This window comes from Corylus avellana, chromosome ca7 (genome assembly GCF_901000735.1).
Source record: "Corylus avellana chromosome ca7, CavTom2PMs-1.0".
Taxonomy (NCBI): Eukaryota; Viridiplantae; Streptophyta; class Magnoliopsida; order Fagales; family Betulaceae; genus Corylus; species Corylus avellana.
Window position 1 is genome coordinate 15,839,997 of NC_081547.1, and position 26,929 is coordinate 15,866,925.

A 26,929-nucleotide genomic window follows, 5' to 3' on the forward strand; every position below is an offset into this window, starting at 1 on the left:
ATTCCCGCCTCAAAGGTCTCAGATTTTTACTTGGGTGTAATTTCAAAACGCCGATCCATTGATGGACAAAAATTTCCATAATCTTTCAGATCAGGAAATTGGGGGGTAACTGTTGGGCCATGGATCAATTCTAAAAGCCCAACGGGTTTCAAACCCGATCTAAACTAAATGGAATACCCGACAAGGCCTCGGACAAGCTTTCCCCAATGAGGACTCGGACACAAATCTGAGACCACTCCTCGAGAGGTATCTGATGCAAAGTCCGAGACGCAACTCAAAAGCAAATAGTCAGATGCCAAGGGTGAAACAGTCATTTTACAATTAAGGATATGGAAAAATTCAAACTAGTCCCAATGAACATTATCTCACATTCAAAAAAGCTTTCTACAGCGTAGAAGATTGTCCACCTACGAACAATCCCTACACAAGCGGGATAAGCTGTTAATCAAATTCAAAAGGTTGTTTAACTCAAAACAAAACCTTATCGCCTTGTCCCAGGATTCCTACCCTTATCAAACAACTGCAAAACAGATATTTAGGGATAGGAATCCCGAGACATGCGGGGAACAAATTCCACTCCATGCCTATAAATACAGGTCCCAATTTCCATCGAAGGTAAGCGCAATCTGGACTAAAAATTTTGGTTGCTTAGCTATTCTGTCCTCAAATTCTAACTTAGGCATCAGAGCTCCTCGTCGGGACACCACCGGGGGTTCTGATCCTGTTTGTTCTTTCCTGAAGCATTCCTGAAGTTGGCAGCACCACATCCAGGCGTGCCACATCACCACCTTGGAAAACTGTGTATCAACAAAAGCTTTGAACAGATTCCTCTATTTTTAGTTCACCAACGGCCTCTGAATTAAGCGTTTCACAAACCTTGTCGGAAAAAATCCCAGGGGTGGCATTTTCACACATACCCACCATCGACGGCGCGACGCTCCCTCTCTTTGGAATTTTTTTTTTTTATAATTAATTTTAGATTTAATTTTTAAATTAAATTAGTAAAAAAATTAATATGTTGACGTGGCAAAACTGTGCGTTTTGATTGGAATTAATGGGGTTAAAAAATTTTGACGGTAGGGGTTTTATTGGCATTTCGATTTACCAGGGAGTAAATTTTCGAAAAAAAAAAACCTTAAGGACTATTTAATTTTAGTGTGTTGACTCAGGGACTTCTGATATATTTACCCAAAGATTTATTGCACATTTTCAATAAACTTAAATTATTAAAAGTGAAATTTGTTTTTTGAAGTGTTATTTGCTTGAGTAATGCTAATGACTATCTTTTTATCATTTTTTTTATTCTCCGTAGAGCATTCTCAGCAGACTCCCTATAAGGGAGTCTGTTCCCTAAGTTTAGGGAATATATCCAAAAAAATCGTAAAAAAATATCCCAAAACAGACTCCCTAAATGAACTATAAACATTAGGATTGCTACAGTGGAACCAAATGTTTTAGGTTCCACTATTGCAATCCTTTTGATTATTAAAATATAAAAAAATAATTCTCTCTCTTCTCTCCTCTCTCCTCTCATGTCTCACAATTCTCTCTCATCTCTCTTCTCACATATATAATATAATTAAAAAAATAAATATTTTAATGATATAGGGAATAATTAAGGGAAGCTATTGAGGTGTATTTTGACATAGGGAAGCAAAAAGTAATTTAAATCCTTAAATGTAGGAAAAATGACGAGAAAGCTGCAGAGAATGCTCTAAAGCTGATGTAGCTTTTAAAATCACTATTAAATTTTAGATGAATCATACTTGAATTTTGATCAAATGATAATTTTGAAAGCCACATCAACTTTAGGAAGATAAAAAGATGAGTGGAGATTTTCGGCAGATATGGGTCATCCCAGTGTCTGCCAAAGTCTGACGTGGCCTTGGCCATTTCAGACTTTAAAAAATAAAAAATAAACTTTTTTTTAAAAAATTAGGTTAGAATATCTTCTCTCTTCCCCCATTTCACCCCTGCCCCCTCTTCATCTCTCTCTTCCTCTCTCTCCTCACCGCCGAATCTCTCCCCCTCTCTTTCTCATCTTTCCTGTTCCCTCTCCCCTTATCGACAGCTGGCCTTCGGAGACCACGAAGGCGAGCCATCCACATCTCCGGCGACGAGTTACATCAGTCAAAATTTCCAAATTTTGGTGACGACATTAGCACCAAAGGTGATACCATCCCTAAAAGGATTCACCTTCTACCCTTAAGTTTTGGTTTTAAATCTAGAAATGAGTTATGAGGCATTAGCAATTATTGGTCACCAAAAAGCCTACTTGGAAAAACTGGAGATTGTTGGTTCTTCTTCGCCATCGCCGGAGTGAGAGAGAGAGAGAGAGTAAGCGAGGGAGGGAGAGGGGGACATTTTAGGAATTTGGTTTGAGTGAATGACAGAAATGTAAGGGGGAGGCGGGGATGATGGGGAAGAGAGAAAGGAGGAGGCGGCCATGTCTAACCTAACAATTTTTTTTTTTTTAATAACAAAATTCTGACGTGGCCAGACTCTAGGATGACCCATGTCTATCGTATATCACGACTCTAAAAGGATGGTTCCTATCATTTCTCTATTTGTTTTCGCACGTTAACTTACGGATTAATTTGGTAATAGTGAAAAAGCCTACATTCCATTACGTCGGTGTCCTGTCTGTCTCTGTGATGAGATCTCAATTCGTAGTCTCTCTCTCACACACAAACACACACTCAAGATCTTCAGAGAGAGAGAAAGAGAGAGAGAGAGGGCTCTGCTGCGCTACATTTCTCTCTATCTATATCCGAGTGCATGTGAGATATGGTTAGGCTCTCAGGCTCAGCAAAGCACGGATCCGCGAAAATTGTTCTGACGTGCGTGGGGCTGTTAGGATTTGCTCTCGTCGCCGATTTCCTCTGGGCCTCGTCTTCACGCTTCGCTTCTTCTTCTTACTCCTCCTCCATTGCCTCCAATTGGGCTTCTCGTCATACCTCCCCAAACCCCGTAATTTTTCCCAACAAGGATCAACCTACAAAATCCCGCATAGAGGTTAGCTTTCCCAAATTACTATCGTGCTGTCTCTATTTTATGCGCGCGTCTGCGTTAATGTATTTCTGTATGTATGTATGTATGTATGTATGTATCTATGAATCTGTGAATTTCAATTGTGGGTTTGTTTGGTTTCTTATAAGATGCGTGAAATGACAAGAGAGAACTGGGAGATTTGCAGTACTTGAGGTAGTTTTTTTTTTTTTTTCTCTGGATTTGCACGCTTTTGAGGACTTCGGGGAGAGAGCTAGGAGTCCCTCCCCTCACTCCTCCTAGAGTAAGGGTGCTATTACTTTTTGCGTTTTTAAAAGATAACACAAAATATAAAGTATTTGATATTGCGATTTAAAAGTACTTAATTTAAAATAGGAAAAAATCTGCGATTTATATAAGCAAGGTAATGATGCTTTATTTGAAAAAGCACGATTTTAAACTCAAATCATAATTTCACATAACAAATATTTGATAAAAAAAAACTTTTTAACATGTTTTTACTAAACATCTTTGCAATTTTAAAAAGTAGCGATTTCAAAAAAGCAATTTTTAAAAACGTAATTTTGAAAATCGCACTTATTGAAACTGCAATCTCAAATGGACCCTAAAAGGAATAATGTGGTAATGCTTCACTTAGTATAAAAGTGACAGCATTTTTTTTTAATTTTTTTTTATGAGTAATAAAAATTTTATAGAAAAAAGGGGCAAAGCCCGCGTACACGAAAAGTATACAAGAGAGCCAAGACCCTAGAGGCTAGTACAATCTAAAAAGCAAATCAAATCTAACAGATTTCCTAAATCATGGTTTTGCTAATTTTAATGTATTTGGAAATTTGATTGTGGGTTTGTCTGGTTGTTGAGAAAGAGAAAAGAAAAAGAAAATTTGGGTCTTTGCTCTTTAGGTGGAGTTTGTAGCTCTATATAATCACATTATTGTTGAAACTTGAGCATTTGCTGTGGGTTTAGTTGGTGAGAGAATACGTTTGAACTTTTATTGATGAGAGCATTTGCTGTGGGTTTGGTTGATGAGAGAATACTTTTTTTTTTTGTTGGGAAACTTCACTTAATTCCTATGAACTTTTATTGCTTTTGCAATCACCCCTTAATGTTCAAGAAGTCTCAATTTAGTGTATCAAATTTTAAAAAATTTGCAATATCATCAATGCCATTAGATTTCCGGTTTAATCAGATAGAGTATAGCCAAAATGTCCCTTATACCCCTGTATGAACCCATGGCTTGGCCATGGCTCAACCATGGGTAAGCTTGACAACAAATTTTTAATTTTTTTAATTTTTAAATATGGGTATTTTAGGTATTTTGGCTTCTTTGGTTAGGATTTAACAGAAGGTCTTAACAGAGGAGTTACATTGGAAAGTTTTTAAAGTTGGCTACACTAAATTGAGAGTTTTTGAACTTTAGGATGGTGATTGCAAAAATGACGAAAGTTTAGAAGGGTTAAGTGATTTTTTATTCATTTTTATGAATAATAATTTTATTGAAAGAAAAAGGGCAAAGCCACAAATACCCTAAAAGCATATGCGGGGTTGGAGAGGTTTTGCTGCTGAATTGAGAAATGTGACGGCTGTCTTTGATTCTCCTCTTGGCAAGGGAGTAGGGTTTTGCTTTTGCGCTAGCCCAGTGGTGGCTCTCAGTCGGTGAGGGAGGCTCTCCTTGGTCTCAATGGGTAAGGATCCCTTGTTAGGAGGTGGTGGAAGAACGCATTTGGAGGTGATGGGTAGGATGAGGCAGTTGCAGGGATGCCTTTCAGCGCCAATAGTGGAGGCAGAGTGAGCACTTCATTCCTCGGCACCTCAGGGTCATGTAAGGACCGAGCGCCATGCTTGGACTGCTACCTTTGTACCTCTGGGTACGGAGAATGCTGCTCGAGGTATGTTTGTAGACTTGTCCATTCCCTTATTTTGCGCTATAGTTGAAGACGAGGTTGAGTGTAGGGCTGATGTGGTGGACATCTATGGGAACCTTTGAAATTGGAGAAGCTAGTTGGAAACATTGAAAGGGGAGGTGGACTAGGCTTTAGTGATTGTAGTTGAGGGGCTTAATTATGTTGGGCTGGAGGGTCCTATAGCCCATCGTGTTTTAGAATGTCTAAGACATAGCGTAGTTTTGGAGGAGAAAGTTGTGGTTAAAAAGAATAAAGACAGGTTGTGGTCTAAGACTATGAAGTATGCGGTCCATCTCATGCCTAGTTTTTAGTGGGTTCTGAACATACAGGTTGGGGAGGCATCTACTTTAGGTAAGGACCCTGGAGTAATGGGTCTTGAGAATCCGGTTGTGGGTAGGTGCTTTGCCCAGCGGTAACACTCCGGTCCCATATTGAAGAGATGAAGAGTAGCCCACATAGAGTAAGTGGTTTATAAAGATAGTTATGAGTACTAGGTCTCACATTGTCTAGTTAGTAGGTGAAATATGGCTTTATAAGGAATTCTAAGGAAGCTCTAAATTGACTAGTCATTTTGGGGTGATAGCATAGATGTGGCTAGAGCTTTTCTTTGGGCCGTTACAAATGATATTAGAGCCACCTAATAACGCTAGGCCATGTGGTATTGAATTACTGCATGATGTGGCCCTGACGACGTCAAGAGTTTAAGAGGAGGAGTTTGTAACACTCCGGTCCCATATTGAAAAGATAAAGAGTAGGTTCACATAGAGTGAGTGGCTTATAAAGATAGTCATGAGTACTAAGTCTCACGTTGTCAAGTTACTAGGTGAAACTAGGCTTTATAATAAATTTTAGAGAATGTTTAAAAAAGAAAAAGAAATTCTAAGGAAGCTCTAAATTGACTAGTACTTTTAGAGTGATGATAGCACATATGTGGGTAGCGCTTTTCCTGGGTCGTTACACCAGCCTTTTGGCCCTCCAATGGACTTGTCGCCAATCTTCATTAAGATGGATGTTGAGTGTGTTGTGCAGATGGAACCTTTGGTGCTTCAGTAAAAAAACATTGTCCTCCCGCACATTTTGCTGGTGATGTGGATGAGCTAGTTCCTCTTCTTCTTGGGCTCTCTGTTACAAGTTTGGTGGCACTGATTGGATACTTGGAGGTATGCCTTGTTTTGTTGGGCAAGTAGGCCTTCATGAAGGCTTTAGGTAAGGGCCCAAGAGTAATGGGTTTTGAGAATCCGGTGGTGGGTAGGTGCTCTACCTAGCAGTAACACCCTGGTCCTATATTGGAAAGATGAAGAGTAGCTTACATAGAGCAATTGGTTTATACAAATAGTCATAAGTGCTAAGTCTCACTTGTCTAGTTACTAGGTGAAACTGAGCTTTATAAGAAATTCTAGGAAAGTGCCAAATTGACTAGTCATTTTAAGGTGATAGTGATAGTGTAGATGTGGCTAGCGCTTTTTCTTGGGTCGTTAGAAATGGTATTAGAGCCACCTAGTAACGCCTGATCATGTGGTATTGGATCACTGCATGATGTGGCTTTGATGAGGACGACAAGCGTTTAAGAGGGGGAGTTTGTAATACCCCGGTCCCATATTGGGAAGATGGAGAGTAGCCCACAGAGAGTGTGTGGTTTATAAAGATAGTCATGAATGCTAAGTCCCACGTTGTTTAGTTACTAGGTGAAATTGCGCTTTACAAGGAATTCTAGGGAAGCTCTAAATTGACTAGTCCTTTTGGGGTGATGATAGCAGATATGTGAGTAGTGCTTTTCCTTAGATCGTTACACTAGCTTTGTGGCCCTCCAATGGACTTGTCGACAATCTTCATTAAGATGGATGTTGAGTGTGTTGTGCAGATGGAACCTTTGGTGCTTCGGTCGAAAAACATTGTCCTCCCTCAGATTTTGCTGGTGATGTGGCTGAGCTGGTTCTTCTTCTTCCTGGGCTCTCTATTACAAGTTTGGTGGCACTGATTGGAGACCTGGAGGTATGCCTAGTTTGGTTGGCCAAGTAGGCCTTCACGAAGGCTTTGTGACTGATTATGTCTGCTTAGATAAAGTGGATTTGAGGGGTAGTCCTTCTAAGGTAAGCAGGTCCCATTGCTAGTCTTTTATCTCTTCTCCTTCCAAAGAGGTGTTGCAGGGTAGTGTGAGTGTAGAAAAGGATAAAGGTTTTGATCTTGCTAAGTTGGTTGGAGGTCTTCAACAGTTTCTAATAAGAAAAAAGTAGGGGCTCTGCCCTTGTTTGCAGCCATTGAAGTGAGCCACTCTGAGTAGGTGTCGGCATCTTGCTAAAGTTTGGGGAAAAAAAGTAATAAATAATTAAGAAGGTTATTTTGTTCCATAAACTATGATGTGAACAGTGGCAAGCCGCAGTAGAGTCAAGGAGAGGGTTGCTAGTGTTTTGTATGAAGTCCGAGTTGATATCTTGGAATGTGAGAGGGTTGGATGAGAGTGACAAACGTTTGAGACTCAAAAATATTCTTAAACATTGGAAGGCAGATATAATTTGTTTGCAGGAGTTCAAATTGGAGCTCATTTCCAGCAGTGTTGTGTGAAGCTTGTGGGGCTGGTGCTATTCAACTTCATAGGGGCTTCTGGTGGAATATTGCTTATGTGGGATAGAAGGGTGGTGGATAAGATTGAAGAGTGTGTTGGGGAATTTATTGTTGCTTGCTCTTTAAAAATGTTGAAGATGGTTTCTCTTGGGGTTTTGCAGGGTTTATGGGCCCAATTGCAATTGCAATAGAAGGTACTTATGCGAGGAGTTTGCTGTCTTGCTTAGTTGGTGGAATCTGCTGTGGTGCATTGGAGGAGACTTCAACTTCTCCCACTTTCCTAGTGAAAGATCGGGTGAAGCTTGTTTTAGTCCCGCATGCTTCTCTTTGATTTCTTGCTTATTGAATCCCATTGTTGCTGGTTCAATTTTATGCTGCGGGTTTTGATTGCTGGGAAAATGTGGGAAAGAATTGATAAGAAAGTGAAAGTTTGGATTTTTGAGTTCTTTAAGCAAAAACTGTTTATTGGATTGAGCTTAGTCCAACCATAGACGAGGAATGAGTACAAAGAAAAGGAATTGGGTTTGTTTTGTCACTCACATTGTTGTCAGTTTAATTGTTTGCTGTTGGATTTGACTTTTTGTTTATGAGAAAATGTTGGAAGAAGGAAAATTTTGGCTCTTAGTTTAAAGCAGGAATCCTTGAAAAGTTCAGTCTGTCAAATATTTTTTTAGTATTGATTATGTTTTAATGTGTTGACTAGAATGACTTGGCAAGGAGAAAGAATTTGAATTCATAAGTGTGTCATAATATTTTGCTTGATTGAATTGATTTTTTGTTTTAGGGAACTGAAATGTTGCCTCTACTTGAATGTTAACCCTGAATTAGAATTACTCTAGTAGTTCTGGTAAAAAAGGTCCTCTAATTGGAGTTTAATACAACTTACTGGCTTTTTTGGATAATTTTCTTTTTTAAAATTTTGGTACCTAAAGCATAGTATAATAGAATCTTTGAGGATCATGAGAGGAAGTTGGAGGAGCTTAAGAGCCTGTTTGGGATTGCGTTTGAGAAATAGAGATTTTAAGTCAAAAAAAGCTTTTGGGCAAAAGCTCATTTTTAAGTTTTTGCCAAAAGTGCGTTTTAGCCATTTTTAGGCTTTTTGGACCCTTAAAAGCATTTTTAATTTTTTTATCAAACTAGTACTTTTTTTTTTTTTTTCTTTCAAACGGGCTTTTTGAGTGTTAAAAGCACTTTTAGGTATCTCAAACGCAATCCTAAACAGGCTCTAAGTCCTTTTTCTTTTATTCTCTTTTTATCTGGACAACTGGTTTTGTAGCTCCTTTAGAGATTAGTTTTCATGATTTTCTTGTTCGTTTTTTCTCCTATTTAAGTGTTCCTCATGTATATATACTTGGGTTGTGCTTTCGTTTTCAATGATATTTTGATTACTTATAAAGAAAAAAACTAAGCATTGTTGGTTTGTTTACTGTTTTAGTGTTAACTTTTATTTTGATTAATTGTACCACATGGGAAAGTCCACTTATAAAATAGGGAAGAAAGTTCTAAATGCTGTGCTTTCTTAATTTTCTTAAGTCTGAAAAGTTGATGGCTAATTGTAACACAGGAAGATGCTGTTAAGGACAAACAAGCTGCTACTGGAAGACTCTTATCAGCAACTTTTGCTGATTTACCTGCACCAGAATTAAAATGGGAAAAGATGGCAGCTGCACCTGTGCCTCGTCTAGATGGGGCTGCAATACAGATTAAGAATCTTCTCTATGTTTTCGCTGGATATGGCACAATTGACTATGTAAGAATAGCTCCTTGAGTAATTGAGTTCTCTTTACATTCAAAAGCTTCCTGTAAATCCAGAAGCTAATTATCTTTTGATCCTTCGGACTATGTTTTCGTCTTTGTGATCTCAATGGCCAATTCTATACAAATATGAATACTGAACAAGTTAGTGGGTAGCTTAGGATTATTCAACATTGTTGCAGTGAAGAATTTTGTGGACTGCTTGTCCAATTTGTTAATCCTTGTCTAGCTAATGTCATTTGGGATGGTATTCTGTTTTGATTTTCTCTGCGTGGTGTTGGGACATGTATATCGCTGATGTACTAGGGTTACAGTCTCTTTTTTTGCCCCATTAATTCCCATTCATGCTTTTGGTATGCAACATTACTTATCAAAAAAAAAGAAAAATTTCCATTCATATTTACTTGTAAAAAAATAATTTCATTTTGTAAATGTTATGTAGTTGCATTATTTCTAAGGTATATTATATGTAGCTGTAAACATTATTGTTGGTTTTTGTTGGTGTTAGATACTAAGATTGAATTAGCTGAAAATCGCTAGCTTAAAAGGCACCCTTTTTTCCATTCATAAGGGCACCCTTTTTTCGCATAACAACAATGTGTAGAGTAAGAAGGTCATGGGTTCAAAACCCACTAGGTACTTGAGTACTTTGTCAATCAAAAGAATACTTTTCTTTTGATAGGTAAACAGAGAAATATTATAAAAATTTTAAGGCGCCCCTAAGCATGCATGAAGTATATGAAAAGGACACCAAAAAAGAAAAAGAAAAAGCAAAAACAAAAGAAAGAAGGAAAAACACCCGCAAAAACCCAAAAACAGGAGAAACCCCAAAAGCCCCTACAGAAACTAACCCCAAAAACCCTAGGCTAAATTACATCGCAGCAAGAGCCCTCTTACCTCTGTCCCAGCTAAAATCAACACTCCTTGCATCAAAGGTGATCGAGGATTCCAAATTCTTCAGCTCCCTTCTCCCTTCTCCCTTTAGACTTAGGAGTGGAGACTAAAACCTCTTGGCACTGCCTCTCATCAACTTGAGCCATGAATGCCAAAAACCTCTTTGCGTCCCCCGTAAGAGATCGCAACAGACTGGATCACACCAGAAAAAACGCTCAGGAGAAGATAGCCTTGCCGAAAAAGGCTAGCCGAAGGAGACTTTCTGACCGGTCCCTCATCTGGCTCCGGCGAGGATTGGACCATGGTTCCAACCAAGGCCTGAGATGAAGCACCAAAAAACGGCACCATCGGAGCATTGATCGCCGTCGCAGCCTCGTCAATCAGATAAGCAACCTTTTGAGCTGAATCAACACTCCTGGTCAATCAAAAGAATACTAACGTTTGACTTACATTCGAACACACCAAAATTAAAGTCCACTATTGCATGCTATATGTTATTACTGGCTATATTACAAACTGCTTGATGACTGAGATTTTTTGTAAGTAATCTAATTTTATTAAAAAGCGAAGGAGCGTAACCCAAGTACACAATAAGTATACAAGAGAGATACTTAAAGAAAAAAAGAAAAAAGATCAAGAAAATCATAAAAGCTAGTAATATGGAGACAATCAAAGGTGGCGGTCCAGTTTTATAGGATTTTGTTGAAGGTCTTTAGTTCCACTACTGTTCTCTTGCAGTCCTCCAAACTACAATAATTTCTCTCTCCAAATACACCACATTAAGCAAGATGGTGTCATCTTCCAATCTTCTACACTTTGAGAAGAACTACACTGCCCTCTTCAACTTGCGGAGAGATCCACCACCCGACGTTGCATGACCCATTGTAACCCCTAAATGCTGAAGATAAAATATGAGATTGATTGAGCATATCTAGATTGGCATCAAGAACTCCTGTTCTTGGGGTAGCCTACTCACTCTTTACACTTCTGTAGAACTATTGGAGATTTATTTTAATTACAATCTGTTTGTTCGTCAAAAACTGTTTTTTTTTTTTTTTTTAATTGGTGATTGATATGTTATACAAGCACCTTGTGTAATCTTGAATTGACAACCGTGCTCTCCACACCATTCTCATGGGGGAAGAGGTTCATTTGAGCTGGAGCTTATTGGCAGAAAGTGATATTTTTTTAATATTTATTATGTTACGTGTTTGTACTACAGAGCCGTAGGCCTTAATGTTTCTGCCTATTGTTTATGTTGACTTTCCAATAGGTACATTCACATGTTGATGTATACAATTTTACTGATAATACATGGGGAGGAAGATTTGATATGCCGAAAGAGATGGCACACTCACATTTGGGAATGGCAACGGATGGGAGATACATTTATGTAGTTACAGGACAATATGGTCCACAGTGCAGAGGGCCTACTGCTCGTACATTTGTACTTGATACTGAGACAAAGCAATGGAGGGACTTGCCCCCTTTACCCGTGCCTCGGTATTTTCCTTTATGAAGACTTATAAAAAAATTTAAGACTATTGTTGAAGAACATTTGTTAGTCTTGTGCATCTGACTTGTTTTGTTTTTTGGTTTCCGAGAATCAAAACACCTCTGTGCTAATATTTACCTCTTCGATTTTTTTTTGCTTGCTGTAACAAGTGTGTTATTTCGAAAATGAAACCTATTGTTGTTTGTGTTTTTTCAAATGCTAAAAGCTGTTGTTTCTAATTGCTGAATACCTTCCAGATGGTTACTAGTGACTGTTATGAAGTGAGATATCATGGGGTTGAATCTTGTATTTTACTGCTTGACAAGTCAATATTGTAGTTTAGGAAATGAAAAGACAAAGATATACTGAACTCTGCATTTTCCTGCATACATAGTTCAATTACAAGAAAACATATCTTTTTAGTAAGTTACTACAAATGGTTATCACATCGGGCATTGTAGCTGTTATTAGACAATTTGATATGTTTGAAAGGGACAATAAAGTTAGATGTGTGCATGTGTATGTTTCTTCTTATCTAAAGCATATCATCTTTGCCTTGTAATCTCAGTTTCATCATTTGTGAAAATGATAGATTTTCATCAGGATTTTCCCCTCTAGAAGTTTCATCATTTGTTAACTATCTACTTTTTGTTTTTGTTTTTTTGAAATAAAGAAAATATCAGGTGTTAGCTATCTATCTTCATGGCCCTTCATGAAATTCATGTATATGGATATGGCGTATATGAATTCAAAGGTTCTCATCTTGTGGATATATATTTTTGATTATTCTTACTTCAATCCTTGCTTACATGCATATTTGTGGACAACTTGTTATATTTCATTTTTACTTGAATTTATATCTCTGTTGATCTATATTGACCTTACCATTTCAAGATATAATGTCTGATGCACCTTCATTAGTGATGACTGCATCTATTATATGTTACTTTTTTGATATGTCAGTGTGGATAGTTTGAAGAATATACCTTTTGGACTTTTTATAGCTTTTGCTGCTGGTAACAAATCCTGCAATAATCTTATTTTGCATTGTGTCTGCTAAATATTGCTGTTTTTGTCAAATTACTAGGATGTATGGACAACTTAACTTTGTTTCACTAGACCACTTAAAAATTTTCTTGAATTAGTTTCATTAGTGATTGCATAGCCTTAAAGGAGTTATTATGGATTCACACTATAGTTAGCAGTGTCTGATAGTTTCTATTAAATTTCCTGTTGTTGTGTCCGCTGGTTGTTACTATCTTGGAAGTTTTTATCTTTGTGAGAGTGAACAAGCTCGCAAGTGCGATAGTGTTGGAATTTTGTTGGTGGCTCTAAGTAAATAAAGTCTTTGTAATTCATGCTATGTAAATCTTTTTTCACATTTCACACTTTTGAGTGAAAGGTTCTACATGATAATTACCAGGTATGCACCAGCAACTCAACTTTGGAGAGGTAGACTCCATGTGATGGGTGGCAGCAAGGAGAACCGACACACACCTGGATTAGAGCATTGGAGTCTTGCTGTAAAGGATGGAAATGCATTAGAAAAAGAGTGGAGGACCGAAATATCCATTCCCCGTGGAGGGCCTCACAGGTCTGTGTGTCATCTTATGTTACATGAACGAATTATGATAATTAGTTGTTACTGAATTTAGGATTCTAGGCATTTAAGACTGTTGTTTTCTGTAGAAAATGATGTTTTTTAATGTCATTTATAAGCTGTACAACTCTTTGAAACAGTAATCATCATTTGCTAAAGGAAGAAAAATTTTCGGGTGATACGTTTGTATTAGTATGTGGATAGTTTTCTAGGATTACAATTTCTAAGACCATAATTTTCAATGGAAGGTCTTCAGTCTGGTGATTATGACGATTTGAACATCATTGTAATCACTGTTACAGTTTCATAGACATACTGATTTTCATTTAAGGAGGCATCTCTCTGAACTTTCCCAATTTTTCTATCTATTCTTGTCTATATTTTCTCTTTTGCTATGTTATGTGAAATGTCCATCATGCTATAGTATAGCAGTTAAGGCTTCTCGTCGACGAGATAGGTGTGTCTTGACAGTCATTTTAGTTGGTGTGCTTTTTTAGCGGCAATAGTGCTCCTAGTTGTTTGTTAGTGAATTTTGTCAGTCCTATGGGGAATTCATTTTTTATCAGGGTCTTATGCACCTTCTTTTGTGTGGGGAACATTCACTTGGTTGAATAACCGAGATCTTCCTAGTCTAGAATTGACAGATTTCTTGTCCCTCTTGATTCAAAGGCTTAGTTTTTTGGTGTGTCCCAGAGGAGGATGCCTAGACTTTGCGTGTACCACTTCCCTATTCTACTTGATTGTGAAGATTTTCATAGAGGTATAAGGTACTTCAAATTCGAGAATATGTGGTTAAAATCCGAGGGTTTTGTGGATAGGGTGAAACAGTAGTGAACTTCTTATCAATTTCAAGGGTCCGTGAGTTTCATTTTGGCTCGCAAGCTTAAGGCTTTGAAAGCGGACGTAAAGTTTGGAATGAGGAGGTGTTTAGCAATATAGGCAGGCAAAAGAAGCTTCTTTAGGAAGAACTACGAGGTCTAGAAGTTGTTGAAGAAGAGAGTGCCTTATGTGATGAGGAGAGAGTGAGGAAGGGTAAAGTTATTAATGAGTTTAGAGAGGTTAATTCTCATGGAGGAGGTGAGTTGGAGGAAGAAATCTAAGGCCTTGTGGTTAAGAAATGAATCCATTGATTCTTTAATTGTTGGTGGTACAGTTTCTACTGATTAGTTTGAGATCAATGATCATATTGTGTAGTTTTATAATAATATGTATATCGAGCAGTTTAGTTGGTGGCCTAAGTTGAACGACTTTTCTGTTGAGTCTATTGGGGAGGTTGAGGCCAATTGGTTGGAGAGAGTGTTTGAGGAAGCGGAGGTTTTGGAGGTGGTGAAGGCCATGAATAGTGACTAGGCCCCGAGTCTTGACAGTTAAAAGAGGATATTGTGGCATTTTTCTAAGCTTGCTAACATGTGATATAAGAGGATATTATGAAGGTCTACCTTGAATTTGTGCTGGAGGCAAGTTTGGAAGAAGTCTTGATGCGACTTTCATTGCTCTCATTCCAATTTCAGGGGTTGATGATCTTAAGGAATTTCTTCCGATTAGTCTAGTGTGACATTTATTGCCAAAGTTGTTGCTAACAGGTTGAAAATGGTGTTGAAGAAGATTATTTCCAAGTCTCAAAATGCTTTCATCAGGGAAAAGCAAATTTTAGATTTTGTGCTCAGCACAAATGAACACCTTGATAACAGAGCAGATTAGGGGTGCTGGGTGTGCTCCGCAAATTAGACTTAGAAAAAGCTTATGATCACTCACTTTGGACTTTTTTGTTGTACTTGCTGAGGAGGTGCGGTTTTGGGGAGGAATGGTGTACTCAGATAACTCATTGTATCTCTTCGGTATGCTTTTTTGTTCTGGTGAACTGTACTCCCACTGCCTTTTTTGGTAGTTCTTGTGGTTTGAGACAGAGGGACCCTTTTTTTGCGTTGTTGTTTGTTATTGTGACACAGCTTTAACATGACCTCGTTCCCCACAATAGACTCCAAGGTTTGCCCCTTCTCATGGGCAAACTTTACATACCATGCTTCTGTTTCACGTTGGCCAATACACCCATGGCCTGTTGCAGTATCTCTCGCTCTCTCTCGCCCATGCTGAAGTTGCAAGGCTTATGCACATAAACGTCATATGATGGTGCTGAGTTTTGTTCCCCATGATGGAGTAAAGTTATATAATAAGTACACAGTTTTTTTTTTTTTTTTTTTTTTTTGTTTTTGTTTTTTTGTTTTTCACTTCATTAGAATTTAAAGGCGTGTTATGCAATCAAATTCACTGGTGGAGTTTTGTTCTCTCCTATTACTTATGTGTTTGAGAGCAGTGAATTATTCAGAAACACATTAATTATTGAAGGGGCTGCCCTACCTTACTTGAAAAACAATCTGCCAAAGTGATTAGTTGGAGTCAATAGACTTTTTAGCTTTTATCAATGATGGAAAAGAAACAATATAATCAGTACTCAAATTTCGTATTTTAAATGAAGTGAGTAGAGTAGAAGCATCTGTAATCCATGAGAATAGTATTCTAGGACATCTTATTGTCTGATGTTAAAAAAAAAAAAAACATAAAGAGGCATTGGATAGTGCGCTTTCTCACCCTTCAAGAGTTTAAAACACAATGCATGAGATGAGAGTGATCATCTCATGCATATTTAAGGGCATGGTTATTTTTGCAATAAGCTATGAACTTCTCATAATAATGTTAAGTTTTGTCCTCCATGTTCTTTTTAGTTGTTTTGGAATTTCTTCTTCTTTTTTTTTTTTTTTTTTAAGTAATCCATTTTCATAAAGAGGTGCGAAGGGTTTTGGGACTTCTTTAAGGGATAAATTGGCATATGCCATGAGCAGCATGAAACTTCTGTGACATATAAAAGTAATAGAAATGAAAGAGCATCTCTAAACAAAGAAATTGTAGGAAACCGGAGGTCATCTATGATAACATGTTGTGCAGGTCTCAAATTAATGTGACTTCTATTTGGTAAAATGAAATAAGCATTCTCAAATTACACCCCATCACACAAAGCTCAAGTATTCTTTTACTGTCATATTTTTGGTAGGGCTTGTATTGTGGTTGAAGATCGGCTTTATGTTATTGGTGGTCAAGAAGGCGATTTTATGGCAAAACCTGGATCACCAATTTTCAAGTGCTCTCGTAGGAATGAGGTAAGCCAATTAGTATGATTATGGGTTTTAAAATTTAATATTTATATATTTAGCTGTTTCAACATATATATAGAGAGGTTTCTTCGATTTCTTCTTGTTATTTTTGCGAACGATAAGAAGCTTTCAATGAGACTGGTCGTTTGCAAGATAATTTTCTTGATTGTTTCTCTTATAATGGTTGGAATGAAATGTATTAATGGTCAATCTTTTCTCAGTTTTGAATATATGTTTATGGGGTCGAGCAATTCCCTGCTACAGAAAACAAAAAAGAATTGAAAGTTTTTTTTACATCCATATTTAATTTGTCTTTATGGGTATTTTGTTTAGAGTTGGTGTTTTGCTTTGAATTTTCTCTTTAATTTTCTTTGCATTAAAACTGCTTTTAATCTCTGATTTTTTTTTTTGTTCTTTTTTGGGGAAACATTTCACTAGAGACTTTTCCCGCCAAAAAAAGTTCTAGTTTAAAGGGAACCTGCAGATCTTAGCATTAGGACTGAGATTCATTAGAACTGGAAGTTGATATTGTCCGTATATCTGAGTGCGCGTCTTAGTGTTGTATATCTGAGTGCTGGAATCATCCATGCCCCAAATCGAAAAATGTGAGGCCATGTTACCTTTTTTCCTTTTACCACTTGAAGTAAATTGAAGTGGAAGCTAACTGATGCAGAATGGGAAGAGCAATAAATTAGTTTTATTGGATCCTTTTAATTTTGTTTTAGACAAGATTTTTAGAATCTTGATTTTATTTAGGTTTTAATTAGGATTAATTTAGTCCTTTTTTATTTTATGTTTTATGTTTATTTTAATTACGGTAGTGTATTAAATGGGCGTTGCCCTCGGTTAAGATTAGGGTTTTATGCCTTAGTCTATTTAAACGCATTATTCTATTGTATTTGGCACTTTTGATGAATAATATGATTGCCATGGATTTGTCGTTTTCTTCCCCCTAAGTTTCCCTCTCTCCCCGAGCTTCTTTCTCTTCCTTCTCTAGCTTTTCTGTTTTTTCTTTTTGCTTCTCATCTTTCTTCTTCAAGCTTTCTTCTCAACGCTTATTATCCCGCATCAACTTTTTTGATGTGGGACAAAAAGACGTAGAGAATAAAGCTTAGAGAAACGAGGGAGATGCCAAGAGGGAAGATAATGAAGCCTAGGAAGAAGCTTTAGAAAGGGGGGAGAAGCCAGAAGAAATTAGGGAAGGGGAAGACAAATCAATGTCTCACAAATTTTCATTCATCATCAACTGCCGAATACAATAGAATAATGTGTTTATATAGACTAAGGCATAAAACCCTAATCCTAACCCTAGGGCAGCACCCATTTAATACACTTTCGTAATTAAAATAAACATAAAACATAAAAATTAAAAAATGACTTAATTAATCCTAATTAAAACCTAAATAAAATCAAGATCCTAAAAATCTTGTCTAAAACAAAATTAAAAGGATCCACTAATTTATTGCTCTTCCCATTCTGCATCATTCTCCCTTAGTTGGCAAAAACGCGACCTCGAGTTTTTATTTGAAAAAGAACCTTGAATGCTCCTCTTGACACATAGGTAATGCAGAATTGGGCCCACTGTTTTGCTGTCTCCGTTAGGCTTGCATATGAAATTTGAAACAAAACAGCCAAGATAACGCACCAAGGTGGAGGTCATGTGCTGCGTCCTTAGGCAAGAGACAAAAAATAAGACATGTTAAAAGGAAAGCATGTGTACATTGTCACTTGGACTTCTTTTCAATGCGTCGGCCCATTGACCAATGCAACTTTTTCTTTTTCTTCCTCCTAATCAGCCAAATGAAAACAAGGCTCATCTTCGTCCCTCTCACACCACAGTATCAACGTAAATTCTTTGGCTGGGCAGTGGGTTGACGGTAGAGACGGTCGACAGGGGTAGTTGCCGGCGCGTTTGGGATGTTGGTTCCAGTCGCTTCTAGACTTGCGGTCGGAGTGGTTGGTGGGGTGGCGTGTGGTTGTTTGGCTGTGTGGTAGCAACTAGCATTGGACATATGGTGAGGAAGTTTGGCGGGTGAGGCGTGACTTGGTGGCGCTGTCTAGCCCTACGCCTGGGGTGGATTGCTTGTGGCCTTCTGGGTTGTGGGCTGGCGGTGGAGACGACCAATTGGAGGCACGGTTGCCTGTGGGTGGCGGCATGTCTAGGCTACTGGTTGTGTGGCTGTGGTGGTGTTGTGTTGAATGGCGGCACACGGTGGTGGGTGGATGCCGGGGGACTGGGTTCCTTGCAAACGGGTTGGCCAATGGATCTCTCTTCTTTGGTTGGCTTTTATTCTGGGTGGGTTGATTCCAGTGGAAGTGATTTCTCGGGTTGATGATCTTCTAGGTCCTTGATACTCTGCTTTCGTAGATCTTCCATTTCTTTTTTGAAGTTGCCCAAAAATATTCTAATATCTTCATCAAAAGCAGCCTTAAATTGGGTGACTGCAACCTCAAATTGGATGGGATCCATGATTGGGCTTTAGAGACCGTTAATTGTGAGGAAACAATCAAAATCTTAGCTCTAATACCAAAGTTGACACGGGACAAAACTTCACAGACAACTACGAGATCACCCCTTTCATTTTGGGATGACGGGGGGATTGCACCTGACTTAGAGAGTAAAGCTTAGAGAAATGAGGGGGAAGCTGAGAGGGAAGAGAATGAAGCCTAGGAAGTAGCTTTAGAAAGGGGGGAGAAGCCACAAGAAATTAGGGGAAGGGCATAAATTTTCATTCATCATCAACTGTCGAATACAATAGAATAATGCATTTAAATAGACTTAAGGCATAAAACCTTGATCCTAACCCTAGGGTAGCACCCATTTAATACAATACTGTAATTAAAATAAACATAAAACATGAAAATTTAAAAAGGACTAAATTAATCCTAATTAAAGCCTAAATAAAATTAAGATCCTAAAAATATTGTCTAAAACAAAATTAAAAGGATCCACTAATTTATTGCTCTTCCCAATCTGCATTAGCTTTGGTATCAGAGCTAATATTTTGATTGTTTCCTAATAGTCAACAATCTCTAAAGCCCAATCATGGATCCCTTCCAATTTGAGGTTGCCGTCACCCAATTTAAGGCTGCTTTTGACTAAGATATTAGAATATTTTTGGACAACTTCAAAAAAGGAATGGAAGATCTACTCTAACGCCCCACCCCCATGACACAATATTGTCCGCTTTTGGTTTCCCTGAACCAGACTTTCCAGGCAGTCACCCATCCTGGTACTACTCTCGCATAAGCACGCTTAACTGCTGAGTTATGATTATGGCTTGAAAATGCGTTATGTCAAGAAGGGTGCAAGTATACATATAAAAATATCCCCATCCCGAGGCAATGTGGGTTGCCATAATCACCCCCTCTTAGAATCTAGCGTCCTTGCTGGCGACCATCATGGGCTTGTGCATGCTCCTCCCATTTTAGGTTAGGGAATGACTCTGATACTATTTGTAATGCCCCACCCCAATGACACAATATTGTTCGCTTTTGGCTCACCTGAACCAAACTTCCCAGTAGGTCACTCATCCTGGTACTACTCTCGCATAAGCACACTTAACTGCGGAGTTCTGATAGGTTCATAGCCATCGTGGCTATAAAACGCGTTATGTTAAGAAAGGTGCAAGTATACATATAAACACATTCCCATTTTCCAGTGATGTGGGACGCCACATCTACAAAAGTAGATGATCAAGGACTAGAAGAATCAGCCCCAGAAATCATTGCCACCTGAATCAACCCACCCAGAAGAAAAGCCAACCAAAGAAGAGGGACCCATCGGCCAAGCCGTTTGCAAGGAACCTAGTCCCCTAGCATCAACCCACCATTGTGTGCCGCCATTCAGCACAACTTCGCCACAGTCACAAACTAGTAGCCCAGACATGCTGCCACCCATAGGCAACCGTGCCTCCACCAATTGGTTGTCTCCACTGTCAACCCACAACCTAGAAGGTCACGAGCAGTCCACCCTAGTTGTAGGGCTAGACAGCGCCACCAAGCCACGCCATGTCTCACCTTGCCAGTCTTCCTCGCTATACGTCCACCGCTAGTCCTCGTTGCCAACACAGCTAGAGAGCCACATGCCGCCCCACCACCCACTTCAGCCGCAGGTCCAAAAGCCATCGAAACCAGCATCCCAAATGTAACGATCTAAGGAAAAGCGCTAGCTACATCTGCGCTATTACTCCAAGATGACTAGTCAATTTAGAACTTTCATAGAATTCATTGTAAAGCCTAGTTTCACCTAGTAACTAGGCAATGTGGGATTTAGCACTCATGACTATCTTTATAAACCACCCACTCTATGTGGGCTTCTTCTCATCTTCCTAATATGGGACCGGGGTGTTACAAACTCCCCTTCTTAAATTCCTGACATCCTAGTCAGGGCCACGTCATGCAATGTTCCAGTACCACATGACTTGGTGTTACTAGGTGGTTTTGATACCACTTGTAACGACCCAGGGAAAAGCGCTAGCCATATCTGTGCTATTACTCCAAAAGGACTAGTCAATTTGGAACTTCCCTAGAATTCATTATAAAGCCCAGTTTCACCAAGTAACTAGGCAATAAGGGACTTAGCACTCATGACTATCTTTATAAACCACCCATTCTATGTGGGCTTCTTCTCATCTTTCCAATATGAGACCGGGGTGTTACACCAGATGTGCCAACAACTACTGTAACACCCTAGTCAACCGTCTCTGCTGTCAACCCACTGCCCAGCCATGGAATCTACGTTGCAACTGTGGTGTGAGAGGGATAAAGATGAGCCTTGTTTTCATTTGGCTGATTAGGAGGAAGAAAAAGTTGCTTTGGTCAAGGGGTCAACGCATTGAAAAGAAGTCCAAGTGTGTACACGCGCTTTCCTTTTAACATGTCTTATTTTTTATGTCTCTTGCGTACAAACCCAGCACGTGGTGGTTATCTTGGCTGTTTTGTTTCAAATTTCAATTGCAAGCCTAGCGAAGATAGAGAAACAGTGGGCCCAACTCTGCATTACCTACATGTCAAGAGGAAAATGCGTTCAATGTTCTTTTTTTTAAAAAGCTCGAGGTCAAGTTTTCTCCAAGACTCCAATCAAGGGAGAATGATGCAAAATGGGACGAGCAATAAATTAGTGGATCCTTTTAATTTTGTTTTAGACAAGAACTTTAGGATCTTGATTTTTTTTTTTTTTGATAAGTAAAGGATCTTGATTTTATTTATGTTTTAATTAGGATTAGTTTAGTCCTTTTTTAATTTTTATGTTTTATGTTTTATGTTTATTTTAATTATGGTAGTGTATTCAATGGGCGTTGCCCTAGGGTTAGGATTAGGGTTTTATGCCTTAGCCTATTTAAACGCATGATTCTATTGTATTCGGCAGTTGATGATGAATGAAAATTTGTGAGACATGGATTTGTCTTCCCCTTCCCCTAATTTCTTCTGGCTTCTCCTCCCTTTCTAAAGCTTCTTCCTAAGATTCATTCTCTTCCCTCTCAGCTTCTCCCTTGTTTCTCTAAGCTTTATTCTCCAAGTCTTTTTGTCCCGCATCACTAGCATTTTCCTTTTTTCCTTTCCCTTGGAGGAGTATTTGGCGGAGTAAGGTTCTATGTTGCTTTAGGGAAGAACCTCATTATGGATAACTTACGGAAGTGAAATCTCATTGCAGTTGATTGGTGTTTCATGTGCAAGAAGAGTGGGAAAACTGTAGATCACATTTTACTTCGCTGCAAGGTTGCTAGGGCCTTACATAATTATGTTTTTAGTCTTTGTTGGTTAGAGTGGGTTATGCCTTGACAGGTGGTGTATCTCTAGCTTTGCTAATGCTCGTGGGGCTTACAACTCGTTTAGCTCATAACAGCAAGACATCATGATCACGTAATTCTTTCCCAACAAGCAAGGGCCAAGCAGCAAGAAAACAGAGCTCCAGGATATTGGGCAAAATCCAACCTCTTTATGGAGATGTCTAATTACGGAGGTGAAAGAAGATTTCCCATTGACATTGCTCATGGGAACGAAGCGATATGGGCAGGGAAGATGATCCCGCCAGGGGCGGACCCACATATACCATTCGTCCCCCCAAAAGTTTTAAAATTCTTCGTAGAATATTACATTTTTAAAAAATTGTCCCTCCAAAATGCTATATTTGTCCCCCCATAATTTTTCTTTTCACATTTTCCCCCCTCTTGCAACATAGAAAACCGGAAATACCCCCATCCAATTAGTTTCTTCCCGTTGGCTTCTGACCAAACTCCAGACCTGATTTGATACTTGAAACTACTTTTTTGTGGGACTTTGAGTTCTGCAATCTGCATAGTATCATGTCAACTTGTCAAGGCATCAAGTCATTACGCTCAAGAAATAGCATTTCTTTGTTGGGTCCAATACACTGGATTTGCTATTTCAGGTGATTTATTTTTTGTTCAAAACTGAACCTACCATAGTCATGTTGACACCAATCTCACAGCTGATTTTTGAGGGATCCAATCCAATGATATAGTTCAAGTCCCAAAAGCAAAATTAGTTGTTATGGTTTACTTGATTTGCAATTAACTCTATGTGGTATCGAAATGAATCCAAAGGTCCTTAAGATATCCAAAAAATAATAATTTAGTTCCTACAGTCAAATTTCGTTGACTGACTTAATAGATTTTGATAGCGTAAAACATTATAATCAATAAAATTGTGATACTTGTCCTATTTAAATCAGTGTCACACTAACAGAATATGTTAAATTAGTGGACGAAATTTGATTGTAGGGACTAAATTATTTTTTTGGCATACTTCAGGGACCTTTGAGTTCATTTTAGTATCATAGGAAGCTAATTGTAAATCAGAAAAATCACAATGACTAATTTTACATTTTACATTTTTTGTGTTTTTTTTTTTTGTTTTTCATTTGCTTGAGACCAAGTCTGAAATTTAATAAGGAAACGTCCAATCAGCTACAATATTTGCTAGATACTATAGTTGGTGTATAGTATAGAATATAGTTGATTGCTGAGTGAATTGTAAATGTGAGTTTTTGTATTCGGATGTATAGAAAAACAGAGTATAGGAGTGTGCTTATTTTTCTACAGATTGCAGATAGAATGTTTTAGAGTAGAGTAGTCAGCTTGGCTTGGGTAACTGAAAGTCTGAGACCACACAGTACATTGGGCATAAAAATCACTATTGGATCAAAATTCAAGTATGATTCATCTAAAATTAATGGTGATTTTAAAAGTCACATCAACTTTAGGAGGATAAAAAAAGGATAAAAAGATGGTTCCTAGCATTACTCGGGTATTTATTGGCTTGCCATATTGGACTGTACTTTTTTCATGTTTGCCTCCTACTAATTGTCAAAGAAAATGGAGACAAGATTTTTAAGCATTTTCGATTTTTTTTTTTTTTTGGTTTGTTCTTTTATATATTTAATCAAATATTTTGCAACTTTTGAGTACCCCACTCTGCATATATAGGGAACCCACTTGGCATATATAAAGACAGATTATACATTTCTATGTGATCATGTATTTATTTAAGTTCGTCCCCCCAAGTCGAAAATCCTGGTTCCGCCCCTGGATCCCGCCTTGTTTAAAGTGGTGTATCTAGAGAGAAATAAATGATCAAAGATTTTTTAGATTGGAAGAGGGTGGTAGAGCTAAAGTCCTTCAAAAATTTGGCAATGAACAACGGCCTATAATTGTTTACATCTTTCTAATTTTTCTTGATCTTTTGTCTTCTTTTGTTAGGTGTTCCTCTTGTAGGCTTCCCTTGTACTTGGGTTATGCCCTTTTTGCTTTTAATATTAGGATTACATATAAATAAATAAATGAAGTGGATGCTAAATATCATTTTTAAGTTTTATCATTATCTTGGGCTCCTTTTGAATTATCTATTATGCCATGATTAGATTAAAAATATATATTTGGAAAGTTTCTGCTTAATTAAGTTTATCATTATTAATTTCTTGATTAGTTAAACCTTTAATGGGTAGCAAAATGCGAGAGTATGATTATTACTTCCGTAATATCAAGAGTGGCCCTTTGGTCTCAAAAATGAAAAAGCTTTGTTGAACCATGTAATGGTTTCTGCATCTGATTTGGAACAATTGGTCAAGCTAAAGTTTATTTTGTTAGAATTTTGATAATATTTTTGCCAAACCCATCCCCTTCCCTCCCTTTGTCAAGTAAATTCCGTTTCTTTATTGCTTCGTATTCTCGATTGTTTCAGGTGGTATATGGTAATGTTTACATGCTGGATGACGAGATGAAATGGAAAGAGTTACCTCCAATGCCAAAGCCTGATTCCCATATTGAATTTGCTTGGGTTGTTGTTAACAATTCTATTGTTATCGTTGGGGGCACAACAGAGAAGCACCCTGTGACCAAGAAAATGGTTCTAAATGGAGAAGTATTCAGGCTTAACTTGGACACTCTGGTATTGACTTTCGCCCCCTTGCTTATCATATGTTTGTCATTTTGTTTTATATAAAGGTACTTGCATGTGTACACATACTGAAGAACATGCACAACATGCGAAAGAAGTTGCCATTGCCTTATTTCCTTTGAATATCCAAGCCTCTGATTGACATCCTTTGACTTTATGGTTCCTTTATGCATGTCTTTGGTGTGACATAAGAAGGTCAAGTTAGTCTTTGATTATTGGTAGAATCTCCTTTTTCTGCGGTTAAGTTCGGCTTTAATTTATGTGTGTCGAGTGGGTAACAAATGTTGGCATTTTGGGGGGAAAATCCCAAAGCCCCTTATTATTACCAAAATATTGAGGGCTTTTGGGAACAATAGATGTTGACAGCTGATGGTTTTTCAGCTTGTAACTCAAAATGGCTGGTGAAAATGGAGCTGCAATTGGATTCTGTTTTTCTCCCTCAGGAGTTCAGAAGCTTGAGGGCGATTTTCTTCCCATGCTGACTGGGTTGACCCTTGAAGGGATGAGTAGGACAAGACCTTGAGCTAAATGGTTTCCCAACCTGTGAGTTTTTAATTCTCACTATGAGATTGTGGACTTCATTGCAGCAAGTTCTTTTAAGTATCCTGATATATAGATCACATCTTTTGTGTTCCTATCTTACTGTTGTGGGTAGACTTCCCTGTCTGGATTTGCTTGTAGTGATGTCTGGCTTTGAATGTGAACCCCTTTTATGGGAGACAAAATTATCGGTTTTAACTTTCAGAGAAGAGCCGTAGGACATTAATGCATGTAACATATGGCTTGATCAATTTGGAGTCCAATGTCCATAGAATCCTGAGAGCCTCATCAATGATGGAGTCCTTTTGTGGTAACATCATATCTGTTTTCGGAGAAGTTTGCAATGGCACCCTTTGCAAGGCATCTTCACCAGCCATTTTCGTGGTAACAGATGGAAATGTGCCAGACAATTTTTGATGTTGAGTTTCACAATAATTAAGAATTGTTAATCACTGTGCATTCATTATATTTTCCAAACACTCTCTGTTTCAATCCAATCTCCTCTTTAAAATTGTACCATATGGAGAGTTGTACGTTTACTTTTAACTCTGCTTTGCCTGTCTCATAATTTGGTCATGGTAGTGAAAACTCTTTCTTGGATGGATACAAGAAATCTTCTGGTAGACATAACTCCTGGGGAACACATAATTTATCTGATTGTAACTCTTAAACTTAAAAGATTTATTTTTATTGATGTTTGCAGAAGTGGTCAGTTATTGGAAAGCTTCCTTACCGCGTGAAAACTACACTTGTTGGATTCTGGAATGGATGGTTGCACTTCACCTCAGGGCAGAGAGACAAAGGACCAGATGACCCAGCACCAAAGAAGGTCCTTGCAGATATGTGGAGAACCAAATTGAAATTCGTCTTCTGAACCATTTTCCCTTTTTCATTCCTTTTCTTTTCAGCCATTTCCCATCTTGTAAACTAGCCATCAAAATTCTTTCCCACCGGTAGGTATAGTGAAAGCGATAAGGAAATTTAAAGAAGCCCCACTTGTTTTAAACCAAGTAATTAAGAGAATTAAGGGAGTTTATGAGGCTCTCTCATTTGTAGGCTTGTAAATGGTGTACAACTTTGAATGTATATTTGGGGTGGAGGTTCAGAATCAAACTTCCCACACCCATAAATCCAGAGAGATTTGGTACTTTCTTGGTGCCTCTTATTTATTTATTTCTCTTATTTTTAAATCTACAGCACGTTGATGTATTTACCAATTTAAAACGCTATCATCCCCGTATTCCCAGCCAAAGAGCACTTTGGTGGTCATCTCCATTGTAGAATTACAAGGATGACTATGGGCGTCTTTCAATCAAGAAACGCCACACCTATAGCTTAGGTGAATAGGAGTTTCTTTTTTGTTGAATTTAATGTCAATGCAGGTACAGGTTGTTTATAATAGTGGTTCCAGAAATGCTAGATATTAATAATTATCAAGGCTAATGTGACGCTCCGAATTATCCCATGGATTAAATCTTGTTAAATAATAATTAATAAGAGATCTAATGGTTGATAAAAATATAGGCCTATATAAAATGGGTGCGATAAAAGAGACTATTGTCTACAACTATATTTTGCTTTCTCTTCAAGTTCTAAGGTT

At 38.1% G+C, this 26,929-nt stretch overlaps 1 protein-coding gene across 2 annotated transcripts; it reads left to right on the forward strand.

Annotated features, from left to right (window-relative positions):
- Positions 1-2,585: 2,585 nt before the first annotated feature.
- Positions 2,586-26,478, forward strand: LOC132188502 (kelch repeat-containing protein At3g27220). 2 transcript variants are annotated; one of them, XR_009440892.1, is made up of 8 exons: positions 2,586-3,015; positions 9,040-9,225; positions 11,398-11,627; positions 13,043-13,213; positions 16,269-16,374; positions 24,574-24,780; positions 25,171-25,332; positions 26,033-26,124. XR_009440892.1 is itself a non-coding variant. In XM_059602978.1 (7 exons), the coding sequence occupies exons 1-7, from the start codon at positions 2,788-2,790 to the stop codon at positions 26,201-26,203; spliced, it is 1,299 nt and encodes a 432-aa protein (XP_059458961.1). In that variant the 5' UTR covers positions 2,590-2,787; the 3' UTR covers positions 26,204-26,478. The 2 variants fall into 2 exon arrangements, 1 of the variants encoding a protein (XP_059458961.1); XM_059602978.1 differs by lacking the exon at positions 25,171-25,332 and having other exon boundaries at positions 2,590-3,015; positions 26,033-26,478.
- Positions 26,479-26,929: the final 451 nt, after the last annotated feature.